Source organism: Giraffa tippelskirchi, chromosome 1 (assembly GCF_054371585.1).
Source record: "Giraffa tippelskirchi isolate mGirTip1 chromosome 1, T2T-mGirTip1v1.2.pri, whole genome shotgun sequence".
Taxonomy (NCBI): Eukaryota; Metazoa; Chordata; class Mammalia; order Artiodactyla; family Giraffidae; genus Giraffa; species Giraffa tippelskirchi.
The window spans coordinates 193,582,832-193,595,082 of record NC_137275.1 but is presented as its reverse complement, the minus strand read 5'-3'; the positions used below and the strand labels follow the sequence as shown (position 1 = coordinate 193,595,082).

General features: G+C 41.0%; 1 protein-coding gene across 4 annotated transcripts in view; it reads left to right on the top strand.

Annotated features, from left to right (window-relative positions):
* The first annotated feature begins 3,147 nt into the window (after positions 1-3,147).
* Positions 3,148-12,251, top strand: part of UBQLN1 (ubiquilin 1) — a 54,927-nt gene continuing 45,823 nt past the window's right edge. For all 4 annotated transcript variants that reach the window (XM_081520556.1, XM_081520547.1, XM_081520572.1 and 1 more), the window contains exon 1: positions 3,148-3,625. In XM_081520556.1, coding sequence (XP_081376682.1) covers positions 3,446-3,625 — 180 coding nt within the window. In that variant the 5' untranslated portion in view covers positions 3,148-3,445. The remainder of the gene's footprint in view (positions 3,626-12,251) is intronic.

Sequence of the window (12,251 nt, the reverse complement as noted above, 5' to 3'; positions counted from 1 at the left end):
TCTCATTTCAGGTAAGTCTTGAAGGATGGGTAAAACAATGAAGTCAAAATGAGAGAGAAGAATTGCAATTTGCAGTGAAAATGTGTTGAAGCCTAGAGGCAGAAAAGCACAAGATAAGCTTGGAATGTGTAGTGGACTCATTTGATTTAGGGTTAAGATAGGAATGAGATATTATTTTGAAACTCTGTTGAGAGCTAATGACAATTATCTGGGTGTCATAATGAAAGTTTAGTTCTACAGGGATAACATATGGCACCAATAATAAATAGTTTTGAGGATGGTGACTTCAGACTGGAAGCAAGGGAATCTGGAGGAGGTTATTGTTGCAATCTAGGCCAGAATTAATGCGGGTGTGATCTAGACTGGTAACAGGAGAAACAGTTTAAGATAATAGAAGGTATGTTACAAGTGATGAATTGTCAGGTGAAGTGTACAAATAATTATGATGGAGGTCAGAGAAAAAAATGATTCTGCTTGGGTGTTTTCTATTAGAGAAGCAGCAGTAATAATGGGCACATGGGGGAGTATATTGACTTGAAGGAGTGATCCTAGGTGAGAAAAATACAATGTACAATTATTTCTAGAGATGAGAATAAACCTGTTTGATTGCAGCAGATCGTTTCTACGGAGTAATGGGAGTGAAGCTTGAGAGACTAGGAGTTAGTTGTGGAAGGCCTTGTACCTAGTTAAGAAGCTTGGGCTTCATTTTTGAGACAATGGAAGCATGATCAATGCCTGTTATTTATACCACTTTTGGACATATGTACGATTTTGTGTTACTATGTAAGTTCCTGGACACAGGATTAAAGTTTGCTCAATAAATTCTTGTTGACTGATTGAATCCATTGACTCATTTTGTCAAGGAAGAATTCTACCATATGAATAATAACCTCTTATTATCATACTTGAATTTTGAATATTGAGACTTATAAAAAGGGATCTATCCACTTAGGGCTGGCTCATATTCACTTATGAAAACTTAATGATAAAATGTCAGGAATTTTGTGATCAAGGACCTCAAGTTGGTAGCTTGAGATTGGCCATTTTGCAAGTATTTACATCAAGGGGACTGGGCAATGCTAAAAAAAATATCAAAGCTTATTTTCTGGAGAGTTGGTTATTAAACACATATCAGCATGGCACTGCTTATCTCCCTCTCCTTCCATTTTTTACCCCTCATCCAACTTGCTTCTAAGTTTTTTGAGGGCAGAGACTGAATCTTATTCCTCTTTATCTTCAACATTAAGGTACTCAATCAATGTTTATAGAATGAATGAAGTATGCTCTTGTAATTTTTTTCTCGACTATTAATAAACAAGATACTAAAAAGAAAATGCCTCAAATAGACATTTAGACCTCCTGGGCCAAATTGTGCTTTTTTATAAGTAGTTTTACTAGGACACAATCAAGCTTAGTCTTGTATGTATTGTCTATGGTTGCTTCATGATATGAGGGCAGAGCTGAATATTTGAGATAGAGAACGCATGGCCCACAAAGCCCAACATACCTAGGATCTAGTCTCTGAAAGTTTGCTAACCCCTGATCTAAACCCACACCTCAGTGGTTTCTTACAGGGTAGGACTGTTTCTAAAAAGGTCCATAATGAATTACTATACTGTATATGCTTACAGATAAATTATATTACTTCATAAATCGTGCACAGACATCAGCACTTCTTAGAAATTAATGTTAAGACACAGATAATCACAGAGCAATTTCATAAGTGCAGAGTTATATATAAATGGTTTCCAACGGTGGAACTTTCTACCTTGAGGAGTAATGATTACTGTATATCTAAATATATGTAAACAGCCAATCTTTAGCAGAAAGCTCTGTGTAATTTCTTCATGTTATTGAAAAATGCTGCCAGAAACTTCGCTGATACGAAATGACGTCGCTATAGCCATTTACACGTTCAGAACTTCTTAGACCCAGATTTTAGAGTGGCTCTGCTAAGAAGTGGACTTCATGCAAGAGTACTTAAAAGAACCAGAACAGAGTTGGACGGTTTAAGAACAGAAATACAAAGTGTATCTTTGCACATCTGGGTCACGGTGTGGTGTCAAAGTTTACATTTGCGCAATACTGGTTGATAAAGTTTATGCCCAGTGTTGTACATTCCTTGCAAGTCATCTTTAAAGGCAAGTGATGAGGTCATTTCAAATTTAATATTCTCTAGGGGAAAATTAACTTCCTGTTTCTTATTTACACATGTATTACACTGAAAATAATTTTTGAACGACTACCTTTTATGTCATCTAAAGTCTGAAACGGAGCAGTAAGTTAATTTGAAAGAATATAAAATGAACACCTCAGCTACATTGTGCTGTCCCAGCCGGGAGGGCACGCCTTGCATACTATGTTTCTGCCCCAAACATCTTACGGGACAGTATTCACAGAGAATTCACGGGTGGGCTAGCAGGGCTTTCAGCGCCATTGCCAACACAGGAGGCCTGATCACCTGACCAAACCTGGCGACCAGAGTGGGAGGCTCTGGCCCCGACGCACTGACTGCTCGGAATAGAGCAGGGTGGCTACAGGGACGTACTCCATTTTCCTTTCTTTATGATGAGGATTTTTTTCCTCCATTAATTTATCTTTCATTTCTAGCGCACCGTGTAGTAAAAGCAAGCGTTTAAAATTTTTACAGTACGCAAAATTTAAGCACATTTAAATATCAACTACAAAAAACCCTCGCGGGCATTTGTTTCAGACCCTCCTCCCAGTGGGGTACACCGTGAAGCAAGCTCAGGCTCCTAAGGGACGCGCACCGTAACTGCCCGAGTGAGGTGAGGGGGTGGGGGAGAACTACCTGGCCTGCCATCGCGCAGGCGCATTTCCGGCCGCAGCGCCCAGTGGTCTAGCTCTCTTTCCAGTAATTTCGCTAGCCGTGACGTCATCCTCGTGCGCCCTTACGGTGCCTCCCAGAACCCCCAAATTTATTTTTTGGTGAAAGGGGTAAGAAGGAATGAACTGATCTCTTCCACCCCACTTTGTTTTCAGTCCTTCACTCTGGACGCGCCTACGCTTTGAGCAATGGAGCGGGAGAGGGAAAGAAAATCACTCCGAGATCCAAGCCGCGCCGGCCAGGCATGACTCGGCGACGTCGCCAGCCGCGTTACCCGGCGTGCCCCGCGCGGCGCGGGCAGAGCGGCGTAGGGGGAGGGGCGGGGAGGAGGAAGCGGCGGCGGCGGCGGCTGCTGCGGATGTCGCTGCGACTGATCGCCGTCTGAACACACGGCGGCTGCCGAGCGCCCGACCCGGGCCTGCGCTGGAGCCCACGCCAAGCTCCGCGGCTCTTCGCCCGCTAGGGCGGCCCTGAGCCAGTTGTCACTGAGGCAGCGTGCCCCACATTCTCCGCTGCCCGGTCAGGCCGGCTCTGGCGTTGCCTGGCTCCCGCTCGCTCACCCGCTCCCTCCTTTGCGCCTGAGTCACCGCCGCCGCCATGGCCGAGAATGGTGAAAGCGGCGGCCCTCCGAGTTCCCAGGACAACGCCGCCGCGGCCGAAGGTGCCGGCGCCCCCGCCGCCACCGCCTCCACGGAACCCAAGATCATGAAAGTCACCGTGAAGACCCCGAAGGAGAAGGAGGAGTTCGCAGTGCCCGAGAACAGCTCCGTCCAGCAGGTGAGGGCCGCGCTATGCTCGGGGCGGGGTGGGGATGGCTGCAGGACTTCCGCCAGCGGCTGGAGGAGGCGGTTTTGCAAGGGCTTGGGAGGAAGGGGTCGTCCCCGGAGGTTCCCTCGGCCTTTCTCCTGGGTCTCATCCCAAATTAGATCACACCCAGGTTTGTGGGTTTGCTCCTGGGGACACCGCAGAGGTTTGTGGCGGGGCCTCTCGGCCTGTTTGTGGGACGCGCCGATGCCGCTCTCCTCGGCGCCTTCCTTCTGCTCCGGCGTTTGCCGACCCCAGCCTCCTCCCCCCAGCTCCCCGCCTCCAGCCGCCTCCCTCTGACTCCGCACAAAGGAAAGAGACCCGCCGCCTGGCTCGGGCGGGGTGGAGGCTGGGCGAGGGTTTGGCTTAGCCCGGTCTGCGGTTTTGTCTCTGGAAGGAAAAAAAAAAAGGGAGGTGCTCATTGTTTACCTGACTGGGGGTTAAAGTAGATTTTGGGGGTGAGGAGCACGTGTACATTTAGTTATGCGTTTTGACGGCTGAAATCTTTCCCATCTTCCAATCTTTAAAGAAAAAAAAATGAGCTGTGACGTAGAAATTGCTTTCAGCCACATCTTAATAGAACTAGGCTTAAGGAGAAAGGTGGGTGACTTTCGTTGACAACTTGCTGGTTCTGTTTGTTTTTTTAAGTGTATTTGTCATTCTTTAGATGCCAATCGTTGGGGAGGTTTTTGTTTGATTTTAGAGGAATAGCTACGTTATTCACACGTTAGCAATTGCAATCAGATGAAAGAGCACGAACCTGGCGTTAATGGAGGAAATTTAAAAGTAATTTACCGCGTAAAATCTATTCAGAAATACAGTTACTGCAGTTAATTAATGATCTTGAGAAATTTAACAAATCATTTTAGTTTTTGTTAAGTATACGTCCTAGAATATTTTCGTAATTACTGAATTGATCTCAGACAGTTGGTCAGCAGATATCAAGACAGTGTGAACAGTTTATGAAGAAGCAAAAATGAAACGTACCTGTAAGTTTCCCTTAAGGAACAATAAGTAATTGCGGTATTTGTTTATGTGATTATGAAAGGTGGCGTGTTCTATCAAGTGGTAAGTGTGTGTAGCATCGTGAGAAACTTTGACCACCTTTTGAATCCCTATTTTTTTGGTCTCTCAATTCTCCTATAAAATTTTCCCTTAATTTTTAAAGTATTTTCCAGTATACAGGAAAGTTGGAATAGTTGTGCAGTGAACTCTCATGTGTCCATCACCTACAGTTAGCATCTTGCTTTATTTGCTTTATCACACAATTAATCATTTATTGGTCAATTTTATTTTTTGGATGCAATTCAGAGCAAGTTGCAAGTATTAGTACATGTTATGCTTTTGAACTGTGGTGTTAGAGAAGACTCTTGAGAGTCCCTTGGACTCCAAGGAGATCCAACCAGTCCTCCTAAAGATCAGTCCTGGGTGTTCATTGGAAGGACTGATGTTGAAGCTGAAACTCTAATACTTCGGCCACCTGATGTGAAGAGCTGACTCATTGGAAAAGACCCTGATACTGGAAAAGATTGAGGGCAGGAGGAGAAGGGGACAACAGAGGATGAGATGGTTGGATGGCATCACCGACTCAATGGACATGTTTGAGTAAGCTCTGGGAGTTGGTGATGGACAGGGAAGCCTGGCGTGCTGCAGTCAATGGGATCGCAAAGAGTCGGATACAACTGAGCGACTGAACTGAACCCTTAAAAAGCACTTCAGCAATGTGCATTGCATATCATTAACCTGAGTTCAGGTTTTCAACTGAAAATTTTTGAAGGTAAATTTGACTTGCGGTGAGATGCAGTCGGTTGCCATTCCACGAGTTTATACAAATACATACACCTGTGTAATCCAAAGTCTTCTGGAGTTGTAGAGCTTTATAATTAACTGGAAAGTTCCCTCTTGCCCTTTCCCAGTCAGTTCAGTCACTCTCCCCGATTCAATCACTGTTTTATTCTATGGACTCATTTTGCTTATTGTAGAGTTTCACATAAATGGTATTATACAGTATACCCTCCTTTGGGTAAGGCTTTTTCATTCAGCCTAGGGTTTTTGAGACTCATTATTATTATGTATCATCAGTAGTTCTTTTTTTATTGCTTTTTGTCTTCCATCGTGTGAATATACCACCGTAATTGATCCATTTTCATGTTGAAAGTCACCTGGACTCTTTCCAGTTAGTTGCTCTGAACACTTCTGTACAAATATTTTTGTTGATGAATGCTTTTGTCTCTCTTGTTAATGCTTAGAAGTGGAATGAGTGTGTGTAACAGGGTAGCTGAATGTTTAGTTTCATAAGGAACTGTATTTTTTTTTTGAAAAGTGCTTATACTTTATGATCCCACTGACAGTGCATGGGAATTCCTGTTGCTCCACATTCCTACAAACATTTGATAATATCAGTCTTTTATATTTTTGTTACTCTAATGAGTGTGTAGCCATGTTAACTGTTGAAGCCCTTAGTTGTTCTTCCTAGGATTTCAAGTTCAGGTCTCCATTATTTTGGCTGCTTTAAGCATTTTACTGTAAAAGATTAGAAAGAAAGTCAGTACTTTGTAAATATAAAAACTCATTTAGATCAGTTTATTTTACTATTATCTGTGAGGATTTTTTAACTTTTTATGATGGTGAAACTAGAATTTCAAATTCTGTGGAAGTTTTAGTTTTACTCCTCTGTAACCAAAGTAAAATTTTAACAGATAATGTCTTTCTGCAGCAACTTTTTCTCATGGTAGTTGAATTATTTTGATAAATACTTTCTTTTGAAGTAGAAAATGTGATAAAAATTTAAGCTTATCATTCATTGCATCAAGAACCTGAAGACAAATTGAACTACCTGTGGGCTCTGTTAGGGGAAGTACATTTGGAAAAATGTACAAGAATAAGAAAAGTAGTTTTCACATGGTTTGAAAAATTCTACTTGAAGCACAAGAAAAGTTCTGTCATCTATAATTTTAAGTTTTTCTCTAAGGGTTTCACAGATTTAAACTGTTTGCTACAGATTAAAATTAGTCAATAAAATAAGCTTAATGAGATTGAGATTTCACTGAAAATGTTTTGTAAAAATTGGAAAGTATTTGGTCCTGAAAATTATTATGTAATCTTAGAGGTAAAAAGAATAAGCAGAAGACCTACAAAAAATAATATTGAAGGCTTAGGCTTTTTTCTGTTAGACACATCCCCTTTTCGACAATTTAAACATCTGTTTTCTGTGTAATGTAAATTCTTTTACTACACTGTGCTGAAATAGTATCAGGGCTTCTGTGATAGCTCAGTTGGTAAAGAACCCACCTGCATTGCAGAAGACCCTGGTTCGATTCCTGTGTCTGGAAGATCCGCCAGAGAAGGGAAAGGCTACCCACTCTAGTATTCTGGAGTATGCATATGAGTGTGTTCTAATTGATTGGATGAAATTATATTAAATTTCTTGGATAAGGTATAAACAAGTTGTAAGGTGGACGAAGCACAAGCTGGTATCAAGATTGCCAGGAGAAATATCAATAACCTCAGATATGCAGATGACACCACCCTTATGGCAGAAAGTGAAGAAGAACTAAAGAGCCTCTTGATGAAAGTGAAAGTGGAGAGTGAAAAAGTTGGCTTAAAGCTCAACATTCAGAAAACTAAGATCATGGCATCCAGTCGCATCACTTCATGGCAGATAGATGGGGAAACAGTGGCTGACTTTATTTTTCTGGGCTCCACAATCACTGCAGATGGTGACTGCAGCCATGAAATTAAAAGATGCTTACTCCTTGGAAGGAAAGTTATGACAAACCTAGATAGCATATTAAAAAGCAGATGTTACTCTGCCAACAAAGGTCCGTCCAGTCAAGGCTATGGTTTTTCCAGTGGTCATGTATGGATGTGAGAGTTGGACTATAAAGAAAGCTGAGCGCTGAAGAATTGATGCTTTTGAACTGTGGTGTTGGAGAAGACTCTTGAGAGTCCCTTGGACTCCAAGGAGATCCAACCAGTCCATCCTAAAGGAGATCAGTCCTGGGTGTTCTTTGGAAGGACTGATATTGAAGCTGAAACTCCAATACTTTGGCCACCTCATGCGAAGAGCTGACTCATTGGAAAAGACCCTGATGCTGGGAAAGATTGAGGGCAGGAGGAGAAGGGGACAACAGAGGATGAGATGGTTGGATGGCATCATCGACTCAATGGACATGGTTTTGGGTGGACTCCAGGAGTTGGTGATGGACAGGGAGGCCTGGCGTGCTGCGATCCATGTGGTCGCAAAGAGTCAGACAGGACTGAGCAACTGAACTGAACTGAAGATGGTTATTCAGTTTCTTATTTTTCCCTCTGTTTCCGTTTGTAACAGGGAGAAACAAGATACTTTAATACAGTTTGTATTTAATTTTAACTCAGGTTGATAATAAAGCTTATACTTTTTGAAATTAATGTGAAATTTATTTTTCATTGAGTGCTCAATGGGGTAATGTTTAAATTTCTACCTAAAGGTGGTTGGAATATAAACTTTTACTATGTCTTTCCAAGGTGGTTTCATTAGTAAGGGTTTTCATGATATAAGTAAATAGATTTTTTAAAATGTGTAATGGCAAAATCCTTGTGTATGAGATTATGTTTTCTCTTACTTATTCATTATTTGCTATTGGAAACAGTTTGAGGATTTCTAAGTGTCAGCAAGCAAGATGAAGTCCAGAAGAATGTTGTGGTTAAAATTAGTGCAGAGAAAGGATGGGACTTGTATATACTAGCTCCTAACTAGATTGTTTTGGGACTTGTATAGCTCTTTACACCATAGTCTTAAGATTTTGAGATACAGTCATCTGAAGTAGTCAGGCAGTATATTCTAGTTTTGGGGAATATCTTCATCACTTCAATCTTTTAGAAAAATATTAACATAATGTACATGTTATTAACATACTTAGACATAATGTACATATTGTACTGAATAGAATTGAACTTTTCCTTGATAGGGGAAATTACATTGACTCAGGGTCATTATCACAAATATCATTTAAAACAAAGACTTTATAGTGTAGATCTAGAACTTCTGTCCGCAGAAGTGCCTCAAACCATGTCTGACTGTTGAGCCCTTACAGTGTGGTTGGACTGATCTGAAATGTGCTGAAGGGGTAAAATACACACCAGATTTTGAAAACTTGTAGCTGGTTTCTTAAGCACAATGTTTCCTAGATTTATCTGTGTTGTAGCATGTATTTTACTGCTGAATAATAGTCCAGTGTATGCCACATTTTATTTCTCCAGTTGATTCATTCATCAATTGATGGACATTTGGAGTGTCTCTACTTTTTGACTACTATGAATAACGCCAAGGTGAATACTTACACAAGTTTTTTGTGGACATATTCTTGAGCATATGCCTTTTGAGTTGAATTCTTGGGTCACGTGATAGCTGTCTGCTGACCTGCGCTTGGGACTGCAAAACTGTTTTCCAAGGTGGTTGTACCAGTTTTTATTCCTGCCAACAATACATGAGGATTTCAGTTACTTTCCATTGTCTGTAACACTTTGTAGCTTTCCTGCTGTGAAACATTTTGTTGTGATTACTTGACTTTCTGTTACTCAAGCAGCAGTTCTTAATATGGTCTGGGGGTCCCCATAGCCCTTCTAGGAGGATCATAAGGTCAACACTACTTTCATAATTTTCCGAGATATTTTTGTTTTTCACTCTTAATTTTCTCAAAAATAAACAACGTACTTTTTCAGAATCTGTAAGATGTAGGATACCAAGACAGATGTAAAAATCCAGTTGTCTTCCAATATGAGACTGAAGTTATTTACAAAAATTTAAAACAGTTATTCTTCACACTAGGAAAATAGTTATTTTTGATTAAAAATGCTTCTATTAATGTAATGAGTTTATTATTGTGAATTAATATTTTTAAAGATTTCTTAGTTTTAATTTCTAGTATGTCAGTAGCTTTAACCTACTTAAAAGCTCCATGGAGTTTCAAAAGCTCTTTGGGGTTTCAAATTTGTAATAGTGGTGTCCTGAGGTCAAAAATTGCTTCAATGGAGTATTTGATAGATTACGTAGGTAGTTTTAAGATTGAGGATTGACTTCACTGCTGCTAAGTCGCAATAAGTTGCCATTTCTCACCTAGAAACTAGGGTAGCCTACTGGTCAGTTCCCTTATCCCTGCGCCCCCCATTAACTCCTAGAGCAGTCTCTGAAAAATATTAGTCAGATCATGTTACCCTCTACATAAACTAACAACTCCCCATTGATCTTGGACTTAACATAATGAGGCCATGAGTCCTTGTGTGATAAGGTTCCTTCCTGCCTCTCCAGTCTGATGCCATCTTTCCTCCTTGGTCACTTGGCTCTTGCCTTATTGACTTCTTAGTTCCTTGGTCTGTTAATCACTTTTTCCCCCCCTGCCTGAGGACTTTTGTGCAGTTTGTTCTTGCTACCCAGAATGCCTCTCACTCTTTGGCCATTCCCACTCAGTGCAAAGATCACTTTCTCAAAGAAGTATCCCTGATTTTGCAGAGTAGGTTGAGATTCCCCATTGTACTTTCTCACAGTATCCTGGTTTTGGTCATAGTTTATTACAACTTAAAGCCTGTATTCATGTGATTATTTGATTTTTTTGTGTGTGTGTGCTAGAGAAGATCTGTGGTTGTTCCTAATAGTGTTACCAAAGCCTAGCACATAGTACGGGCCAAGTAAATGTTTGTTTATAACTGAATCTAGACCATATGCATGATAATGGGCAATTAATAATCAGTACCAATTAATTAGGATTTCCCTGGTAGCTCAGCTGGTAAGGAATCAGCCTGCAATGCCAGAGACCCCAGTTTGATTCCTGGGTTGAGAAAATCCCCTGAAGAAGGGATAGGCTACCCACTCCAGTGTTCTTGGGCTTCTCTACTGGCTCAGACGGTAAAGAATCCTCCTGCAATGAGGGAGACCTGGGTTCGATCCCTGGTTTGGGAAGATGTGCTTCCCTGGTGGCTCAGCTGTAAAGAATCTGCCAGCAAAGTGGGCGACACGAGTTTGATTCCTGAGTCGGGAAGATATGCTGGAAAGGAAATGGCAACCTACTCCAGTATTCTTGCCTGGGAAGTCCTATGAACAGAGGAGCTTGGCGGGCTACAGTCCATGGGGTTGCAAGAGTCAGACATGACTTAGTAACTGAACCACCACCACCAGTTACTTAGTGTTTACTGAGTACAGTACAGTTGTCCCTCGGTGTCGCCAGGAATTGGTTCCAGGACCCACTGTGGATTCCAAAATCTGCCAATGCTCAAGTCCCAAAATCTCCCTCTGCGTTTGTGTATTTGGCCAGCTGGCTATACATAATCTCATTGTTTTCTGCCCTCCTCATGGCTTCATTTGAAACTGCTTTCCCTTCAGCTCAACACTCTTGACTGCCACAGGAAGTTCATTCTGGTTTCTAGTTACTGAAACAATGTTTCTAGAAGAGCCTTTTTTTTTTTTTAAGAACAATCTTGCTTAACTGAGAAGCTTCATCTCAACCACAGAACCCAGAAAGATTTGAATCAGTTCAGTTACTCAGTTGTGTCCAACTCTTTGCCAACAAAAAAAAGAAGGAAGTTTTGAGTGAGTGACTGTTTTTCCAGCCAATATACTGTTAAATGCATAGGAGAGAAGTTAATTCTTTACCTAAGCTAAGTGATGTGCTGGTAGATATTTATCAGCTAGTTCTTTGGGGGAAAACAGCACTAATTTGAAGTGTTTGCTGATTGCCATGGTAGTAAATACCTCTCCCTATGGAAGATTTTAGGCTATGACTATAAAACTGGCTTATATGATTCCTGAAAATTAACTCTGAGCTGGTAGGAGCTGTTCCTTACAGTGGATGTCTTAAGGCAGGTGTCAGCCAACTAGAGTGAGCCAAATTCACCATGTCCATTCACCTCTATATTATCTATACTTTCAGAACAGCCCATGGAGCTGAAAATATTTACTGTCTATCCCTTTACTGGAAATTTGCTGACCCCTGCTATAGGGCATTTGGTCTCACTAGATCCAGATCTTGTCACATGGTTCCTCAAAACCTTCCTCATTGGAAAATTTTGCCATGACTTAAGTTAACAGCGTGACCAGTAGAGATATAATGCAAGCTGCATATATAATTTTTCTCATAGCCACTTAAAAAATCAATTTTTTATTAGAATACTTAGAACATAAAATTTACCATCCTAACTATTTTTGAGTGTACAGTTAGTTCAGTGACCTTAAATACATTCATATTTTTGTGCAACCATCACCACCATCCATCTCTAGAAATCTTTTCATCTTAAACCAAACCCTGTACCTATAAACAGTAGTTCCCCATTATCCCATCCTGCCAGCCTCTGGCAAGAACCATTCTGCTTTTTGTCTCTATGAATTTGACTACTTAGGTTTCTCATAAGAGTGGAATCATAATATTGGTCCTTTTGTGACTGCCTTACTTCACTTAGCATAGTGTCCTCAAGTTTCATCCATGTTTCAGCATGTGACAGAATTTCCTTCTTTAAGGCTGAAGGATACTCCATTGTATGTGTATACTATGGTATGTATATATTCTGTTTTGTCTATGCATTCAGCTGTCAGTGTCACTTGGGTTGTTTCTGTCTTTTGAGTTTGTAA